Source organism: Orycteropus afer, unplaced genomic scaffold (genome assembly GCF_000298275.1).
Source record: "Orycteropus afer afer isolate SDZICR_OR568_19922 unplaced genomic scaffold, OryAfe1.0 scaffold00810, whole genome shotgun sequence".
In the NCBI taxonomy this organism is placed as follows: domain Eukaryota; kingdom Metazoa; phylum Chordata; class Mammalia; order Tubulidentata; family Orycteropodidae; genus Orycteropus; species Orycteropus afer.
This window is the reverse complement of record NW_006922397.1, coordinates 99,014-119,866: the sequence shown is the minus strand read 5'-3', so window position 1 is coordinate 119,866 and position 20,853 is coordinate 99,014. Positions and strand designations below refer to the sequence as shown.

At 36.9% G+C, this 20,853-nt stretch overlaps 1 protein-coding gene and 1 pseudogene across 1 annotated transcript; both read right to left on the bottom strand.

The window, feature by feature from the left end:
* Positions 1–6,092: 6,092 nt before the first annotated feature.
* On the bottom strand, positions 6,093–6,976 carry LOC103211874 (annotated as a pseudogene).
* A 4,314-nt stretch (positions 6,977–11,290) lies between these two features.
* Positions 11,291–12,229, bottom strand: LOC103211873 (olfactory receptor 2L8-like). Its single transcript, XM_007957850.1, has one exon. The coding sequence runs from the start codon at positions 12,227–12,229 to the stop codon at positions 11,291–11,293; it is 939 nt and encodes a 312-aa protein (XP_007956041.1).
* Positions 12,230–20,853: the final 8,624 nt, after the last annotated feature.

The window sequence follows — 20,853 nt, the reverse complement described above, 5'->3', positions numbered from 1 at the left end:
TTTTTTTTTTCAATTTATTTTTTTTATTTCTTCTATTACCCAGTAGTTTTAAGGAGAGTGTTGTTCAGTTTCCATGTGTTTGCTCTTTTTCCATTGATCTTTATATTGTTGACTTCTAATTTTATTTTATTTCCCTTAGGTGTTGATCTATATTAAGGCCAGGGCTCAAGGTTTGTAGGCCTCTGTCTGTGGGCTGTTTTGCTCTTGGGAGCAGCTCTTTATTAAGGCCAGGACCTGAGGCAGGTGGGCTGGGGCTCAGAGGATGCTTTTCACTTGTGGGCAGCTCTATTTTAAGGCCATTGCTCAAGGTAGGCAGGTGCAGAGGTGTTAGGAGCAACTAAGAGAGACAAACTGTCTGTCAATTTGTTATCCTTTGGTGGCTTCCATGTTGCTGTGAGGCTGGAGCCCATGCCACTAGAGTTGCAAAATACTAGCAGGGTTACTCATGGTGGACAGGTTTCAGTGGAGTTTTTTGCTAATAAAGACTCAGAAGAATGAAGAGTTCATCCACTTTTCAAACAATTGGCCAGTGAAAACTGTATGAATAGACGTGAAACACTGCCTGATATATTACTGGAAAACTTTATGAAGATCTCTGAAACATTGTCTAGTATAATGTGGGAATGTGAGTCCATCAGGTTGGATTGCATTCAAAATTTGATTGGGGAAGAGTTGACTACTTCGAGTAGAGATGACCTTAATGACACAGATAAAGTAAAACTTTCAAGACCTCCATTGGCTGATGTGGCATGATTCAAAATGAGTGGAGACAATTGCAAACATCCATTAATATTTGGAACATGGAATGTAGGAAGTATGAATCTAGGAAAACTGGATGTTTTCAAAAATGAAATGGAAGGAATAAAGATCGATATCCTAGATATTAGTGACCTGAAATGGACTGCTTTTGGCCATTTTGTATCAGACAATCATATTATCAACTATGCCAGTAATGACAAATTTAAGAGGAATGGTGTGACATTCATTGTGACAAAGACTGTTTAACATCTGTCCTGAAGTACAATGCTGCCAGTAATAGAATAATATCCATATGCCTTCAAGGAAGACCAGTTAATACTATTATTATTCAAATTACGCACCAACCACCAAAGCCAAAGATGAGGAAATTGAAGATTTCTACCAACTTTTGCAGTCTGAAATTGATTGAATATGCAATCAGCATGTGTTGTTTATCACTGGTGACTGGAATGCAAAAATTGAAAACAAAGAAGTGTTAATGGTAGTTGGGAAACATGGCCTTGGTGGTAGAATCGATGCTGGATGTAGTATGACAGAATTTTGTACGACCAACAACTTACTCATTGCAAATACCTTTTTTCAACAACATAAACAATGGCTCTACATGTGGACTTCACCAGATGGAATACACAGGAATCAGATTGACTATATCTGTGACAAGAGATGATGGAGAAGTTCTATATCATTGGCCAAAACAAGGCCAGGAGTTGATTGTGGAACAGACCATCAACTGCATATATGAAAGTAAAACTTGAAGTTGAAGACAATTTAAACAAGTCAACACAAGCCAAAACATGACCTTGATAATATCCCTCCTGAATTTGGAGACCATTTAAATAATAGAGTTGATTCATTGAAGATCAATGACTGAAAACCAGAAAACTGTGGGATGGTATCAAGGAAATCATTCATGAAGAAAGCAAGAGTTCACTAAAAAGATGAGAAAAGAAGAAAAGACCAAAAATGATGTCAGAAGAGACTCTGAAACTTGCCCTTGAGCATACAGTAGCTAAAGAAAATGGAAGAAATGACAAGATGAAAGAGCTGAACAGAAGATTTTAAAGAGCAACTGGAGTAGACAAATCCAATTGTTATAATGAAATGTACAAAGGCCTGGATTTAGAAAACTAAAAGGGGAGAATATGCTCGGCATTTCTCAAGCTGAAAGAACTGAAGAAAAAAAAAAAAGCCTCGAGTTCCAATACTTAAGGATGTTATAGGCAAAATATTGAATGATGCAGGAAGCATCAAAAGAAGATGGAAGGAATACACAGAGTCACTGTACCAAAGAAAATTGATCAATGTTCACCCATTTCAGGAGGTGGCATATGTTCAAGAACCAATGGTATTGAAGGAAGAAGTTGAAGATGCACTGAAGGAATTGGCTAAAAACAAGGCTCCAGAAATTGATGGAATACCCATTGAGATGTTTCAACAAGTGGATGCCCTGATGGAGAACTAACAACTATTTCCTGGAGGAAGAGTAGCCAGAATGCTCCTCGGAAGTGAGAAAGGGCAGACTTAGTCTCACCTACCTTTGTCATGCTGTCAGAAGAGACCATTCCCTGGAGGGAGATATCATGCTTTGTAAATTTGATGGTCAATGAAGAAGGAGAAGGCCCTCAACGAGATGGATAGACACAGTGGCTACAATGATGTTCTCAGGTATAGCAAGGATATCAGGTATAGCAAGGATGTTCTCAGGTATAACAAGATCAGGTAGTGTTTTGTTCTGCTGAGCCTAGGGTCACTATGAGTCAAAGATGACTCGAAGGCACCTAACAACAACAATTTTATACAATTGTTATCTGAAAAGATGCTTTAAAGTATTTCAAAGTTTTCAGATTTATTGAGGCTTGCTTTGTGGCCTAATATATGATTTTTCATGGAGAATGTCCATGCATACTGGAAAATATACATTGTGCTATTGTTTTGTGAAATGCTTTGTAGACATCTACATGGTCAAATTTGTTGATTGTGTTGTTTTATTTCTTCTCTTTTGTTGTTGAGTTTCTTTCCAATTGTTTTATCTTTCATTGAACACTTTGTATTAAAGTCTGTGATTATTACTGTGGAGTGATCTATTAGTCTTTTCAATTCTGTTAACATCTCATTTATGCATCCTGGAGCTCTTTCACTGGGTACATAAATATCTATTATGATTATGTCCACTTCTCGAATTGCCTTTAATCATTATATATATCCTTCCTTGTCTCTTATGGAGATGTTTGTCTTAAAGTCAGTTTTATCAGAAATTAATAGGGCCACTCTTGCTCTTTTTGATTGCCATTTGTTTGATATATCTTTCTCCAAACTTTGATTTTTAGTCTATTTCTGTCTCTCAGGGAAGTCTCTTTTAGATAGCATATTGATGGGTTATGTTTACTTATCCAGTCTGCAACTCTCTGCCTCTTGAATGGTGCATTTAATCTCTTTACATTCAGTGTAATAATTGACAAATATGAATTTATTGCTGTCTTTTTGTTATATGTTTTTGTGTGTTGTTGCTGATTTCTTTGCTTTGTATAATTTTTTTGTGCTGGGCTCATTTTGATAAGGATCATGTTATCATTTCCTTCATTGATATTGTTCTAGTATTTGTTAATATTTGTGCTTGTCCTCTTTTTTTTTTTTAAGTTTTATTAGTTTTCTTTGAGTTGTTCTGTGATTTATACTTTCCTTCCCAAGTTTAGAACAGTCTGTTATATATCACAGTTTTCTTGACTTACTCATCTTTTAGAAGTTCTGTAACTACACAACTTATTCCCTCTTTTTTATTTGTAGTTGTCCTAATTTAGCAATTGATATCTCTTGTTCCCTGTTTACAGTCTTGTAAGCTTATTTTACTTTAGATACTTGTTTTTTGGGTTATGCCATCATGTGTGTTAATCATAGGTTGTTGTTTGCTGTTGTTGGTTCTCTTTCCAAAGCACTTCTGTTAGCATCTTTTGCAAGGGTGATCTGGTTTTAACAAATTCCCTTAATTTCTGCTTAAATGGAAATCTCCTAATTTCACCCTCATATGTGAGGGATAATTTTGCTGAGTATATAATTTCTAGTTGGCAATATTTTTCTTTCAGGGTTTTATATGTGCCATCCCATTCCTTTCTTGCCTGCATGGTTTCTGACAAGAAATCCAAGATTAGTCTTATTAGTTGCCCCTTTTAGTTAACTTTTCATTTCTCATGTGCTGCTTTCAGGATTCTTTCTTTGTTCTTGGTTTTAGTGAGTTTGATTTGATGTGTCTTGGTGATTTACCTTTGTAGTCTATGCTATATGGGGTTTGCTGAATTTATTGAATGGATATGTTCTTGTCTTTTACCATATCACTGAAATTCTCTTCCACACATTCTTTCATCAGTATTTTGGTTACCTCTAGATGCTCTATCCAAAAGTACCAGAAACAGGTAGCTTTAACAAACAGAAGTTTATTGTCTTACAGTTTTGGAGGCTAAAAGTCCAAGTTCAAGATAGGTGGCTCTAGAAGCTGGGTGAAACCAACTGAATCTTAGACTTCAGCTCTGCCTCTTATTCCCAGCCTCCTGAAGCTAGAGCCTTTCTTCTCTAAGGCAATTGCTGGCTGCTGAGGTTGACAAATCCCAGGTGAACAAATAAAAAGTCACAGTCCTGATATTACCAAACTAAATGGCAGGCCATTCAGTCATGTCCAGTATGAGTCCGGAGATCAATTGGCAGACAGCATAGCAGGTGACTGAATAACAACTTTGTTACTTGCAGGACTCAAGATGCCAAAAGCTACAGACCATTCCCAAAGGTTCTCCTTATAAACTGGAAGCAGACCACATCCCTAAAGAAGCTACTCTGGGGCTCATGACAGATTCCACCGTGGAGTTGATTACGAGTTGATTACCAGTCTCATCAAACTCTTGCCAAGCAATTCAAAACCAGGCTCAGTGAAGTTGACACATAACCTTAACTACCACAATTAGGTACCAAGCAAATACAATTACCCAAAGTAGTATGTAGATACCATGTAGTTACTTATAATGAGATATATCCACTTCATTGAAATTAGGAGATAAGGAAATCATATTCACTTGCTGTTCCATAAGTCAAGCATTAAATTAGTTTTTAGCTTATAAATCATTTCTCCAAAATTCAGATCTCCTAGTCTTGGGTTAAAAAAAAAAAAAAAAAAAATCCCATTGTAAGATGTCAGTTATCCATCATTTGTTGACTCGGTTAATCTAGGACTTGTCTTAATGTTCATTTTAACTTCATTTTACACGTATCCTCAGTGAATGAACAGCATATGAGCAGTATTGTCTATTGTCTTCAGGACCACAATCTCTGTTCATCCAGCATATACATCTAAGATAATACACACACAGACACACACAAACACACACACACACACATTAAAAAACACCTTTAGGCACAGACAGAACAGGTGTGTCAATTTACAATACTTGTGCAAAGAAGTTGACTACCCACCACCCTCCTACACCACCCTCAAATGTCTCAATAAATTTATATGCTTAACGAGTGGAGAATAAGTTTATGTATAACATACATTGTCCTATTTGTGGATACCAATGTGTATTTGGGATGTAAAATTTAAGTCTGTTTTGGGTACTCATTTTGGAGTGTTGATGAGATACTATAACTTGTATTAATTGCACTGTAACTTCCTTTAATCCTTTTCTAAAGTGTTTTCTCCTTCTACAGTTCAGTTAGCATCTCCACAGTGTTAATTATTGACCCTGTTAATTAATCACTGTCCTAGGATTCATCCAAATATATCCAAGCCTCCCCTCATGAATAACATAAATTTGTTATATTTCCCACATAGTTTTTTAAGATTAACTAAATTCCTATATCTACCATTGGCCATAAAGGTGGTTAAAAAAAAAAAAAAAGTAGAAAGAAGACAAACCTGTTAATAATAAACTAGAGGGAAAAAAAGATATATATCATTTTTTTTTTATTAAATTCAGTCACATTAAATATTTTGTTGTTCTAATTTAGTCATATTGAGATAAATTAATTATAATATAATTGTTAATATGAATGATATCTTCATTTCAAGCAGTTTTCATTTCACTTCTACATGTTAAAAATAATTATTTATGCAATTTAATGGTAAGTATATACATGTCTTTAATATTTATATTTAAAAAAAAATCACCTTAGTAAATAAACAAAAATTCAGACTTAGTAAGATATAATTATTTTGTCAAGCTTCAAAATTTTAAAATCTAATATAACTTCACATCCTGTCTTCATGCTTTGAATAACAATTTTATCTTAATAATTATTCACTGGTAAGTGAGAAGAAATCTGCAGCTTGCGGACTGATGAAGAAACCCTGTCTATATTTTCACAGAGCACATTCTCTTAACAACTCTTCTTAGGGCCTCCCGTAACCTACTTGCTCCTCAGGCTGTATGTAGATGATGGGTTTGAGAAGGAGGATTAGGACGGTGTAGAAAATGTCCAGAACCTTGTCAAAAGATCTTGGGCATAGATAAGTGTAAGCAAAAGGTGCATAGTAGAATGTCACCACATTGAGGTGGATGTTGCTGGTGGAATAGGCCATTTTTCTTCCTCTGATGCAGGCATGTGGTATACAGCAAAGAGAACTGGGCCACAGGAATGATAAATGCCAATGAAAGGGAGCAAGGCGACACTCACAAACATGTTTACTCATAGTTCCAGATGTCGATGCAAGACAGACTTAACATGGCAGGGAAATCACAGAAGAAATGATTAATGACCCTAGATCAGCAATAGGAGATATAGATTGCATATGCACTGTGGCCACAGAAGTTGATAGACCCCATTTTCCAAGGTTCTGTAATCATCAGGGAACACTCATTTTTTTCTCATGTGAATACGGTAATGAGGAGGAAAGCAGATGATCACATAAAGGTGCTTCTGCACCTGCCAAAGTCAAAAAGAAGAAAATCTGGCTTCCCGATCCAATGAAGGACATTGACTTGTTTCCAAACAGGGCAGTCGAAGCCATCTGGTAGAAAAAGGTAGTGATAGAATTCTGGTCTGAGAAGGAGAGTAGGAAATACTTGGACTTATGGGTATTTTTGTCCATTAGCATGATGAGGATTATGGACATGTTGCCAATAAGAGCCAAAAGAAAAACGAGAAAGATGATAATAAACAGGAACAAATCAACTCTTGAGGGTTGTAACAACCTTAACAAGGTGGACTCAGTTTATGTTTGGTTATAATTTTCCATCAGACATTCTTATTTTGTTTTCTAAAAATAGAATAGATAAGTATGTAAATCAAGGTTTTTAATTTTGTGGCTTATTCATACTGTGAACTATTCATGATATTTATTTCTCTTAAATAAAACACTAAACTAAGCAACTTTGAAAAGATACCCAATTTCTTACCTTCAGTTCAAATTTGAGAAGGAAAATATTTGTGACCAAAATAGGTCATAAGACATACAAAAATTTAAAAAATACATATTTATATAATAATTTTGTAGTATATGGATGCTTTATTTTCCCACATAAAATTAGAGATCATCAATGTCAAATCTTATGTTTGTTGTTGTTATGTTTGCCATTGAGTCAGATCCAACACATAGCAATCCCTCCTTGGGTTTCTGAGACAGTATCACTGCAGAAGTAAATTGCCCAACTTTCCTTCCAAGGAGTGGCTGGCGGATTCGAAGCACCAGCCTTCTGGTTAGCAATCAAATGACTTAGGCACTATGCCACCACAGCTCCTGTCAAATCTTATACTCAAGTCAAATACTCAAAATTGAATATAGACTCATATGCAAGTTTTTATGATCTTTAGAGTACTGTGTATCTCTACTATATTTATGTTCTCACATTTGCTGCAGTACTTTATCAGCTCATGTTGAGGAGCTGTATTTCACTATATATTTATTTATTTATTTTGAGTTCACTTTGCCCAGTAATACCAAATGAAAATTCCTTGAAATCAGATACCATTATTTGGATCTTCAGTTTAGAAATCTACAATAAATTCTCTTAGCCAAGCACCATTTAAACAAAATATCATTAATTATTTTTATTTTTATATTTAATTCTTCCATTGTAAATAAATATTCTCCTGTCCTCTCACCCACTTACCAAATTCCCCATTGAAGGAGACTCTCTATTAAGCCATCTTTATACCATGGTCATTGGAACTGCAATGATTATGCTCAAGCTATCCACAAAGAGTAAATGCATTCTGTCACTGTGCTTCCCTGATGCTTAGTTAACATATTATGTTGCACAGTGGCAACTTTTTTTATTCATTACTTGTTTCCTAAGTGTTTTCTTGTATTTACAACCTAAGTTATTATGATTAAGTAATAGATGTGCTATAAAGATAAACAGAAAATATATAGAGAGACATATTATGAATCAGATCAGGAGATGAATCAATGAAAGATAAAATATTTCAGGGCCTTTGGAAGAAGGAATATTGATAAAGGACTTATTTCTCACTCAAATGTAGCAAACAATAGTATCTTGAAATATTTCTAGGTGGGTGTGGATGGGAGAATTGTCAAGAATGAAAATCACACATTGATAATCTCTGCATACTACGTACAAAAATATGTTGTAGTGTTTAGGTCTGAAGTATTATTTTAAAGAATAATTCACCACATCAGTGAGAAAGCTTCCAAAATGAAAGATGGAAATCCACAACATGTGCACAGACACAGAATTATGTACAGTGAGTTAAAAATGCTTGATATGACATACAGGAATAGATTAAAAAATTCTGTATAGAATTAATGTTTTATATCAAATCTTCAAAAAGAATGATAAATTATAAATTAAATAATACAAAATAATGTGTGTGTAAAAGGAAGTGACAGGTAACAAGAATCATTTCTTGAGGGTTAAAAATATAATAATATATATAAATGATTCCATTACAATTTTGTAAGTTACTAAGTAGAAAATCTTGTACAGAATAAGAAGACAAACACCAATAACATAAGAGGATTGATGTTTAGAAAATAATAAGACAATTAGATATTTAGTATAAGAGAAACCTACATATGCTTATGGACATTCCTAGAAATGTATATAAGAAAATAATTATGGAGTTAATATTATCCAAGGAAAAGATTTTCTCATAATTTAAATACATGAGCCACAATTCAAAAACAGCATGCAAAATACATAGAAAAAGATATGAAAAATATTCATTGCAAATTATTTTCCTGAAAATTCTAAATATCTCCTGGAAAATACTTTCTTGCAGACACTCAGTATTACCTATAAAGAGAAGATTCTGAAAGTTGCTTGAGAGAAGCAATAGTAATGAAATAAATATATACAGAAATGACAATTAAAATATTGGCATGTTCCAATAATGTTGAATTTTGAAATATAAAAAAATGCATTCTAGAAGCTGGAACAATGCAATCAACCCTTCCTTCCAAGACACAAAGTGAGATCTAACTATATGGGGAGAATGGAGGAAAGAGAAGTATGGGCAGATGATGTCATAAGAGTGCTTCTTCATACACAAAGACCCGAGGCCTGAGACAATAATTGTGACATAGGAGTCAAGCTTTAGAAGATCCACATATAGTTTGAAAATACAGAGGTAAATATAGAAGAAAGAAAGTAAAATAATTTGAAATTATTTTCTCTAGAGATAGTTTCAGAAAGTCCCTCATGAAAATGGTCTCTCTTTGATTCTAATTTTAATCTTTGTCTCAATATGCCCTAAGAATTCTATGCAAACTAATCAGAGAGAAGACACAGATGTATATACTGTTTTGATCTCCTATGCTTATTTCCCCAAGGACTGTGTGTAAAACTGACTTCTTTTATAAACCTATATCTCACTCATAAAATGCCATGGAAGAGATAACTGAAAGCCTTGTTTGGTTAGCAAAAAATCTATAGGACATTTGATTTTTTTTGTCTCTGAGCAGTTTGATGTTTTAACAAAAGTTCTGATATATAATCTGCAAAAATATAGATATCAGATAGACATTAGATAGATGATGATAGATGCAGATAGACATACATAGATAGATAGCTAGATAGCTAGATAGGTAGATCGATAGATCTATAGATAGATAGACAGACAGATGACAGATAGGTGGATGATAGATAGCTTCCCTAACATCACTTCCATCTCATAATGGCCTTTTGTACAACAGAAACCAATCTTTAAATTAGTTATTACGGTCTAAAACTCTAAATCTTTCTTGGAATTACTATAGACATCGGGGTTAATATAATTTCTTCTTATATATATAAATTATATGTGAGTATATACACACACATATACATGTATATATACATGTGTGTGTGTGTGTGTGTGTGTGTGTATATATATATATATATATATATATATATATATATATATATATACTGGAAATAATGCTGTAACCTCTATAGGCACATACCAAGCAGGTATATCAATTTAAAAAGAAGTTGATTCGCCACTCCTAGTGCTCACCCCCAATATCTCAAAAAACAAAAAAAATATGTGTAATGATTGGAAAATAAGACTATGCATTACATAAATTGTCCTCTTTAAGAGTATCAGTGGCTAATTAGGATACAAAATTTGAGTTTTTGCTGAGGCTCACTTTGGAAGTATAAATTCCATTAATCCTCTTATAAAGTTGTCTCTCCACCTATAGTTATGTATAGTTAACATATCATCTATTCCATATAGGAAATATAACATTATTTCCCTGAAATTGGGTACAAATAGAAACAGTGCCATCTATAAAGAGTAAATTAAGGTAAAAAAAATATTTAGATTGCTGTTGTTGTTATATGCCATTGAGTAGTACCCGACTCATAGTGACCCCTCCTTGGGTTGGTGAGGCAGTATCACTACAGAAGTAGATTGCCCCATCTTCCTTCCAAGGAGTGGTTGGTGGGTTTGAACAGTCAGGCTTCTGGTTAGCAGTCAAGTGCCTTAGGCACTAAGCTACGAGAGCTCCTTTATTTAGATTAGACCCACTAAAACATTTATTTTTCTTTGTTTTATTTTAGTTTATTGAGAGATAAATTAAGTGCATTAGAACTGTATGATGAATAGCTCATGTTAAGTAGTTTCAATTTTCATTTCTACATATTAATAAAATCTATTTCTGAAATTTAATGGACTATATATGTATATTATATTGTAGGAAAAAGAAAAATCACCTTAGTAAAAAAAAAAAAATTCTGACTTAGTAACATATAATTATTTTGTCAAAATTCAACTTTTTAAAATCCCCTAATAAACCTTCATAACTTACTTTTATGTCTTGAATAACATTCTTAATAATGAATATTCATTGGTGAAGGAGCTCTGGTAGCATAGTGCCTTAGGCACTTGACTGCTAACCAAAAGGCTGGTGGTTCGAACCCACCAGCCATGTTTTGGAAGGAAGGCTGGACAATCTACCTCTGTAGTGATACTGCCTTGGAAACCCAGGGAGGGGTTGCTATGAGTCAGGGATGACTTGATGGCACATAACAACAACAACAACAACAACAATTCATTGGTGAATAAAAAGACACCTGTATCTTGAAGACTAATGAAGAAACCTTGTCTACACTTTCACAGAGCACATTCTCTGAGTAACCCTTCTTAGGGCCCCCATAACCTCCTTGTTCCTCAGGCTGTAGATGATAGGATTGAGCATGGGGGTTAGAACAGTGTAGAAAACAGCCAGAACCTTGTCTTCTGTTGGAGAACGGAAAGATCTTGGGCGTAGATAAGTGTAAATAAACGGGGCATAGTAGAAAGTTACCACTGTGAGGTGGGTACTGCAGGTAGAATAGGCCTTCTTTCTCCCTTCTGATGCAGGCATGCAGTATACAGCAAACAGAACTCGTGCATAAGAACAAGTAATGCTAATGAAAGGAAATACAAGAAAGAAGGTAGTGCTAACAAACACTGTGTATTCATAGACCCTTGTGTCCGTGCATACCAGAATTAACATGGCAGGGATGTCACAGAAGAAATGATTGATGGCCCTAGATCTGCAATATGGTACATGGAGTGCATAGGCAGTGTGGGCACAGGAGTTGATAGACCCCATTATCCAAGATGCTGTAATCATCAGAACACACTTTCTTTTGTTCATATGAATATGATAATGAAGAGGAAAACAAATGGCCACATAACGGTCATAGGCCATAGATGCCAAGAGAAGTCCTTCTGAACCTGCCAAAGTCAAAAAGAAGAAACTCTGGATGCCACATCCAATGAAAGAGATTGACTTGTTTCCAAGCAGAAAATTGTAAGCCATCTTAGGGACAATAGTGGAAATATAAGTTAGGTCCATGAGTGAGAGCTGACTAAGTAGGATATACATGGGAGTGTGAAGATGTTTATCCAGCAGGATGAGGAGGATCATGGACAGGTTGCCAATCAGAGCTGACAGGAAAATGAGAATTATGATAATGAACAATGCCATACTGATTCTTGATGGTGGTAGTAATCCCAGTAAGGTAAAATCAGTTGATGTTTGGTTATAATTTTCCATCAGATATTCATGTGATTTTCTAAAAATAGATTGGTAAATAAAGTAAGTATACCAAGCTTTTTTTTTCATTAAATCCTTAGTTTACTCAAACTGTGAATCATCCATGAAATTAATATCCCTTAACTGAAAGACTAAACTTATATACTCAAATAAGAAAACTCATTTTCTGACCTCCTATTCTAATTTTCAGAGGCAAATATTTATAACCAAAATATAAGAAATAGATGCAGTTTTTTTTTTTAATATACAGTAATCTAGTAGGATATAGATATTTTATTGTATCATATAAAATTAGAGATCATTACATTGACATCTAGGAGCTCTGGTAGCATAGTGCGTAAGGCACTTGACTGCTAACCAGAAGGCTGGCAGTTCAAACCCACCAGCCACTCCTTGGAAGGAAGGTTGGGCAATCTACTTCCACAGTGATACTGCCTCGCCATCCCAAGGAGGGGTCACTATGAGTCAGGTCCAACTCGATGGCACACAACAACAACAATGACAACATTGAGATCTAATACTCAAATCATATATATTGAAAATCAAGTGCAGACTCATAAATAAATTGTCCTGAGCTTGAGGGGATGACGTTTTCTTCTAAATTTATATTCTTAATTGTTTATATATGAACACACTTTCTGGAACCTGGAACACTGCTATCAAACCTTTCTCCTAAGACACAAAGTGGGATGTAGTTATTTTGGGTGAATGGAGGATAGGTAAGGAGTGTGGAAGGGTCATGTGGGAAGGGAGCCTCCACATACAGAACAACCAGAGGCATGAGCCAGTGTTTGGGAGATAGCCATAACACTTTAGAAAATGAACATATCATTTGAAAATACAGGGATAACTAGAGGAAAGAGAATAAAATAGTTTGAAGTTATTTCCTCTAGGCATGAAGACAAGTGAATTATTGGGCCAATGTTCAACTTTCTCAGCTAATGACACCATGTTCATTCATTCCTTGAATAAAACATACAATAATTTACAAATTATTTTGCTAATAACAATTTGCATGTACTTCATGTATTGTATATTTATATCTACAATAAAATTGTAAGAAAATTTAACAGCAGGGTACAGATCTTGAATGGAGAAAATGTTTCCTTGATGAGTTATTATAACTTCTGAAATAAATATTAATAAAAAAGATATTTTTATAAATATAATTTATGTTTAACAAGTGACCCCTGTATTAGATTTACATTATGCATTATAATTATATTAGTTATTTATTGACAACACTGATAATGAATTATTTGAAATTATCAGTGAAATCCTATCACAATGAGTCCTTTCATTTATACAGTCCATCCTGGTCTGTGCCTGACAGAGCCTGGTGCCATGCCCCATTCCCCACACTTTTGTTTTTGATTGCTTGTTTTAAAATTATTCTTTTTTATCTTCCCCATTTCTTTCTTTCTTCTTTTTTTTTTCACAAGTTTTTCTCTTTCCCATCAATGGCTTTTTTTTTTTTTTTTTTTCTTTATTCCCCTTCCCTTGCCCTGGTTCCCTTTTTTCTTTCTTTCTTTTGGTTCTTCTCACCCTGTTTTCCTTTTTCACTTTTCCCAATTTTTCTTTAATATTCTTTTATTCTTGCTCTCATTCCTCCTTCCCCAGATATTGTGGATTTTTTCTCTTTATCTTTCTTTTATCCTTTTTTAGTATATATTGAACATTTTTCCTCTCATCTATTGGATTTCTCTTTTTTTGCCATGGGAGGGGGACTTTTCCTGTTAAGCAGTTTGAGTGTTTTATTATTTTTTTAAATTATTTAATATTTATTTATTTATTGGTGTAACTGAATGAAAGACAGCAACTGTTGCAACATAACCCAACCATACCTCCACCTCTTGAAGTACCCCCAAAGAGTGTGGGCCACCACTTGCATTGCACCAACTGACAAATGCTGGGTAGTGGCCAATACCAGCTCAACTCACTTTCAACTGCTTCTTATGAACAGTTAACAGAGATCTGTACACACAATCTCATTCTCTGTAGAACCCCCCAAAAAACAGGTGGTAAGTACATAAGTGCTAACAACTAGTCAATAGAGGAGGGTAGTGCCCTGCTTACATAGGTATATCAAAACAAAATAAAGGAAGAAAAAATAAATTTGGGGCAAGTCACATTAACATAAAAACAAAAATTAAACATAAAAGCAACAATACCACAATGTCTTGGAGACAACAGACAATCAAAGTCCACATAAAAATAAGCAAGATAATGTAGTAGAAACAAGGGATCAGGATACAAACCCAGAAAACATCCCTGAGAAAGAAGCAGCATTGAAACTCTCTGAGAAGGAATCCAAAATACCTAAATTAGGATACATTCAACAGATTGAGAGAGAGATTAATGAAAATACTGACCAGATCAAGGAAAACACAGACAAAATTGAGGAAAACACAGATCAAAAACTAGAACAATTTAGGGAAATAATGCAAGAACAAATCTACAAAATAAACAAAAAATAAGAAATGATACAAAAACAACAAATAGGAATCCAGAAGATGAATACTAATATTTCACAAGTAGATAATACATTGAATGGGCAAAGGAGTAGAACTGAATCAATGGAGGATGGAATTAATGAAATTGAAGACAAATACCTCCATACAACTTTGTTGAGAGATTGATCATAAAAAAGATCAAACACAATGTAGAAAGCCTAAGGTTCATGTGGGATACCATTAAGAGGAATAAACTAAGTATAATCTGAATTCCAGAGCAAGAAGAGACATACAACCACAGATTTATCCAAGATTTGTTGAAAGAGAATTTCCCTAATATTATGAAAGATGAGAATATGTCCATTCAGGATTTCAATGAACCCCTAACTGGATAGACCCCAAAAGAAAATCACCAACACTTGTCTTCATCAAACTTACCAAAACCAAAGACAAAGAATCTGAGAGTAGTACAGGAAAAATCAAAAGTAACTTTTAAAGGGCAACCAGTAAGACTGAGCTCTTATTTCTCTACAGAATCAAGGCAGGTAAGAAGGCAATTGGAAGATATATATAAAATCCTGAAAGAAAAAATAAAAATTACTACCAAGAATTATATACCCAGTGAAACTTTCCCTTGAATATGAGGATGAAATTAAGAGATATCTAGTGTGTTGGTTACCTACTGCTTCTCTAACAGAAGATACTGCAGGTGGAATTGCTTTAACAAACAGGAGTTTATTCTCCTACATTTTTGAGGCTAGAAGTTCATGTTAAAAATATTGGGCTCTAGGGGCTGGGTGAAACCTCTTAATCCTGGGGTTCAGCTCTGCCTCTTGTCCTGGTCCACTGAAGCTAGAGGCTTTTCTTCACTCTGGCAGCTGCTGGCCACTGAGGCTAACAAACCCAAGGTCGACAAGTAGAAAGGCTTAATCTCGATATCACCAAAAAACACAGCAGGCCACTAATTCAAGTCCAGAAAAGTTGCAGTATTGACAGGGCATGGCAGGCTGCTGAACAAAGACTTGGCTATATGCAGGATTCAAGCATGCCAAAAAAGCTAGAGACCATTCCCAAAGCTGCTTCTTATAAACAAGAAGCAGACCACATCTCTAAAGTTGCTACTCAGCTGCTCCAATAGATTCCACCATGGAGTTAATTACCAGTCTCACCATGGGGAATAACTACATCCAGCTTCCCAGCCATTCAACTAGGCCTAGCGAAGTTGACACATAAACTTAACTACCACAATTCCAACCCTTGTCAACTTGGCACCTGTATAGACCTTCAATAGGTGGCAACTGTACAGATCTCCTTCACTGGGTGGCTCTAGTCCCCTAGTTCCTCTTAGTGGTGACCTCATCCTCTTGGCCTGGTGGCCACTGTCCTCTACCTTTTGGGCATGGCAGCCCTGCCCCCTCACTCTTGGGCAGCGGCTATGGCTCCATCCCACTGGCCCACCTGAATGAGCAGCCCCACACTCCAGAACCAAGTTGGTGAAGTCTGACTCTCTGAAACCTAGGAAACTGTGGTGGTTCCACCCCCAAAGGCCATGGTCCTACCTTTGCGGCTGAGGCAGCTCTGCTTCCAGTTTCCTTGCTCTCTCCACTTCTGCCAATTAATGCCCAAGGGCAACCCACTCCAACAAAATAAAACTTTCAGGAAAACTCCACCAGGAATCTTTCTGCCCAGAGGGCACTTAACTTTCTTGCTTCGTGTGCTGGCTAACCTGCTGCTTCATCTTATGCGGGTCTCTTTTACCAATTAATGCCTGAAGTCAACCCATTTCTCCTGGAAGCCACCTACCCAATGGCATCCAGCTTTCTCCTCCTTGGGCTGGTAAACTGTCACCATCTCATGCCAGTCTCTCAACTCTGCCCTCTCTCATGCTGGTCTCTCAGCTCTGCTATTGCTGTCTGTGATGTGATCTCTTGGCTCTGCTGTTGCTGTCTCTCATGCTGCATACCAGCGTATCTCTGCCAGGGTCTCAAGTCAAAGACACACTCCACTCTTTTTTCCAAATTTTAGGTGTTTGTCAGAGCAGCACCTCACTCTCCCAGTACCGTATTCTATTTTGGTTACCTAGTGGTGCTCTAACAGAAGATACCACAGGTAAAACTGCTTTAACAAACTGGAATTTATTCTCTAACATTTTTAGAGGCTAGAAGTCCAAGTTCAAAGTATTGGGCTCTACGGGTTGGGTGAAAGCCCCTTGACGTTGGGCCTCAGCTCTGCCTCTTGCTCCTGGCCCACTGAAGCTAGAGGCTTTTCGTCACCCAGGAAGCTGCTGGCTGCTGAGGCTGACAAACTCAAGGTTAACAAGGGAAAAAGCACAGTTCTGATATCACCAAACAACATGGCAGGCCACTAATTCAAGTCCAGAAAAAATTCCAAGACTGACAGGGCATGGGAAGCTGCTGAACAACGACTTGGCTACATGCAAGATTCATGCATACCAAAAAGCTAGAGATCATTTCTAAGGCTACTTCTTATATATTGGAACCAGGCCACATCCTTAAGGCTGCTGCTCAGCTGCTCCAATAGTTTCAACCATGGGATTATTTATCAATCCCATCATGGGGAGTAATCACATCCAGCTGGCCAGCCACTTGACCAGGCCTAGCTAAATTGACACACAAAATTAACTATCACATCCATATAAGCAGAAATTAAAGGATGTTTTTTTTTCAGACCAGACCAACTTTACAAGAGATGCTTAAGGGAGACCTTCTGATAGAGAACCAACAGCAGCAAACAGCAACCAATAATTAACACACATGATGACATAACCCAGAAACCAACCTAGTTATAGAAGTAACCAAAGTAAAATAACAAGACTGTAAACAGGGAACCAGAGACAGCAGTTGGTAAAAGAGGACAACTACAAAACAAACAGAGGCTATAAATTGTACAGTTATAGAACTTCTTAATGGAGAGGAAGTCAAGAAAATTGTGTGATAGAGCGACAGTTTAAACTTGGGAAGAAAATTAGAAATCACAGGGTAATCTCAAAGAAAATAATAAATCTTCATATCAAAATAAAAGAGGACAAGCACAAATATTTGTTGTTGCTGTTGTTAGGTGTCATCAATATGTCTCTGACTCATACTTGCCCTATGCACAACAGAATGAAACACCACCTGGTCCTGAGCTAGCTCCATGGTTCTTGCTATACTTGAGCCCATTGACACTGCCACCGCAGCAATCCATCTTGTTGAGGGCCTTCCTCTCCTTTGTTGATCCTCCAACTTATCAAAAATGGCATCCTTCTCCAGGGAATGGTCCCTTCTGACAACATGACCAAAGTACATGAGTCGAAGTCTGGCCACTCTCACCTCCAAGCAGCATTCTGGCTGCACTTCCTCCAGGACAGACCTGTTAGTTCTTTGAGCAGTCTAAGGTAATCAGCATTCTTCACCAACACCACAGCTCAAAAGCATGAATTCTTCTTCAGTCTACCTTATTCATTGTCCTGATCTCATTTGCATATGAGGCGATTGAAAATACCATGACTAGTGTCAGGCACACCTTAGTTCTCAGTGAGACATCTTTGCTCTTCAGCACTTGAAAGAGTTCCTTTGCAGCCAATTTGCCCAGTGCTATACGTCGTCTAATGTCCTGACTGCTGCTTCAATTGGCGTCGATTGTAGAACCAAGTAATGTGAAGTCTTTGACAATTTCAATCTTTTCTCCATTTATTGTAATATTGCTTATAGGATCAGTTGTGAGGATTTTTGTTTTCTTTATATTGAGATGTAATCCATATTGCAGACTGTATTCTTCAATCTTCATCAATAAGTACTTCAAGTAATCTTCACTTTCAGCAAGCAGAGTTGTGTCATCAGCATATCACAGGTTGTTAATGATTCTTCCTCCAATCCTGATGCCACATCTTCTTCATGAAGTCCAGTTTCTTGGATTATTTGTTCAGGATATAGATTGAATAAGTATGGGGGAAAGGGTACAACACTGACACACTCCCTTCTTGATTTTAAACCATACAGTGTTCCCTTTTTCTGTTTGAATGATAGCCTCCTGGGCTATGATCAGGTTCCTCATGAGTATGATTAAGTGTTCTTGAATCCCCATTCTTCTCAATGTTATCCACAATTTGTTATGATCCACACTATCAAATTATTTTGCATAATCAATAAAACACAAGTAAACATCTTTCTGATATTCTTTGCTTTGATCCAAGATCCATCTGACATCAGTAATAATATCATTCCTCATCCTCTTCTGAATCCAACTTGTATTTCTGGAAATTCTCTTTCAATATACTGCTGCAACCATTTTTGAATTATCTTCAGTAAGATTTTAACTTACTGCGATATTAATGATATTGTTCAATAATTTCCACATTCTGTGGGATCACCTTTCTCTGGGATAGGCACAAATATGGATGTCTTCCAGTCAGTTGCCCTAGTAGCTGTCTTCCAAATCTCTTGGCATAACTGAGTGAGTGCCTCCAGTGGGGCACTTGTTTGTTATAGCATCTCAATAGGTATTCTGTCAATTTTTGGCACCTTGTTCTTCACCAATTGTTTCAGTGAAGCTTTGACTTCTTCCTTTAATACCAGTGGTTCTTGAACATATGCCACCTCTGAAATGCATGAAACTAGACCAGTTCTTTTTGGTAGAGTGACTCTGTGTATTCCTTCCCTCTTTTTATAGTATCTGATAATATTTAACTGAGATGATATTATTCCCTTGTTCTGAGTCTATCTTTAGGTATCAGCACAATGTTGGATTTCCCCCACTGCATAACCCATTTATTCATTCCTTTACCTTCAGCTATTATTTCTCCTTCCTTCCATTCGTAATTTATTTTTACCCAAACTTTCCCACCTTGGGAGGGGACATCAAATTCAGCTGTTGTGCCTATCCATATTGCTGGTAGCAAGATCAGTCTAGCAAGTGCTTCCCCCTCAGTCCGTTCCCATTCATGCGGGTATGGTTACACAGATACAAAACCAGTGGACTATCTCGACCACTGGGCAGGATGGTAGTATTCACTGTCAGCCCTAGCTTGGCCAGATGGGGAGAAGGTACAATCCATCCCATAAGGCCCTTGGGAATTCTGGCATACAGATTCAGAGATATAGACACAGTTTCTTGCTTAGGGATCACCCCAGCCTCTGGCACCCGCAGCTGCATCCCAGGTCCAGGGACCACAGCTTCTGGCAGGAAGAAAGCAACATTAGGTGAGGTGGGGAAAAACTGTACAGTGGCACAAGCATTCTCCCCCACCCTTTCTTCACCAGATCCCCCCAGAAAAGCATAGGAATCTGTTGAGTGGTGATCCTCCCTTCACCCCCCTCATGTTGAGTGTGAACACACATTCATGAAGGTGTGTGAGCCAGCCCTTTAGGCCTTTACCTCCCTCAGTTTTAGACAACAAATGTTTCAATTGCCCATTCCAGTTCTCTATAAAACCATTACTTTGAGGATGGTATGCAACATGGTATGTCCACTTAATATGATGTTTTTGGGCCCATTGCTGCACCCTACGGGATGTAAAGTGTGTTCCTTAGTCTGAGGAAATATAACTTGGTGGCCCAAATTGGTACAGTATCTTTTGTTCCAATCCTTTAATGGTGTTTTTAGCATTTGCATCTGTCACAGGATAAGCAAAGCCCAGTCCAGAGTAAGTATCTATTCTTGTGAGGACCCATTTATAGCTACCTGGAGCCATTGGTGTCATTGGTCCTATATAATCGACTTGCCAACTGTCTGCAGGGCCTTCCTTCCGGGGAATCTGCCCCATAGCCATCTGTAACCTCTGTCTTTCCTGCTGACAGACAGAGCAGTCCTCATTGGCATTTTGTGCCTCAGAAGGTGCAAAAGGGATGTGCCTTGATTCAGCCCATCTCTGCATTGCTGCAGCACCCCCATGTCCACTCATCTCATGAACCCATTTGGCTACCTCAAGGGAGCGTACCAACATATCCACTTGTTGGTTCCAATCACCTTCTGATCCAGGAAGGGGTTTCTTCTGATGAGCATCGACATGGCTTGCTCTAATGCACCCTCTGAACTCCCAGAGTGCTTTCCATAGGTCCTTGCCCCACACAGGGGTTCCCTTAATAGTCCAATTGTCCATCGCCCATTTGCCTGACCATATAGCCAGGCCATTGGCGACTGCCCATGAATCAGTGAAAATCCAAACATATG

What these genes read in the sequence shown, in the direction of transcription:
- LOC103211873 (XM_007957850.1), bottom strand. Translation starts at nt 12,229, where the DNA reads ATGGAAAATTATAACCAAACATCAACTGATTTTACCTTACTGGGATTA.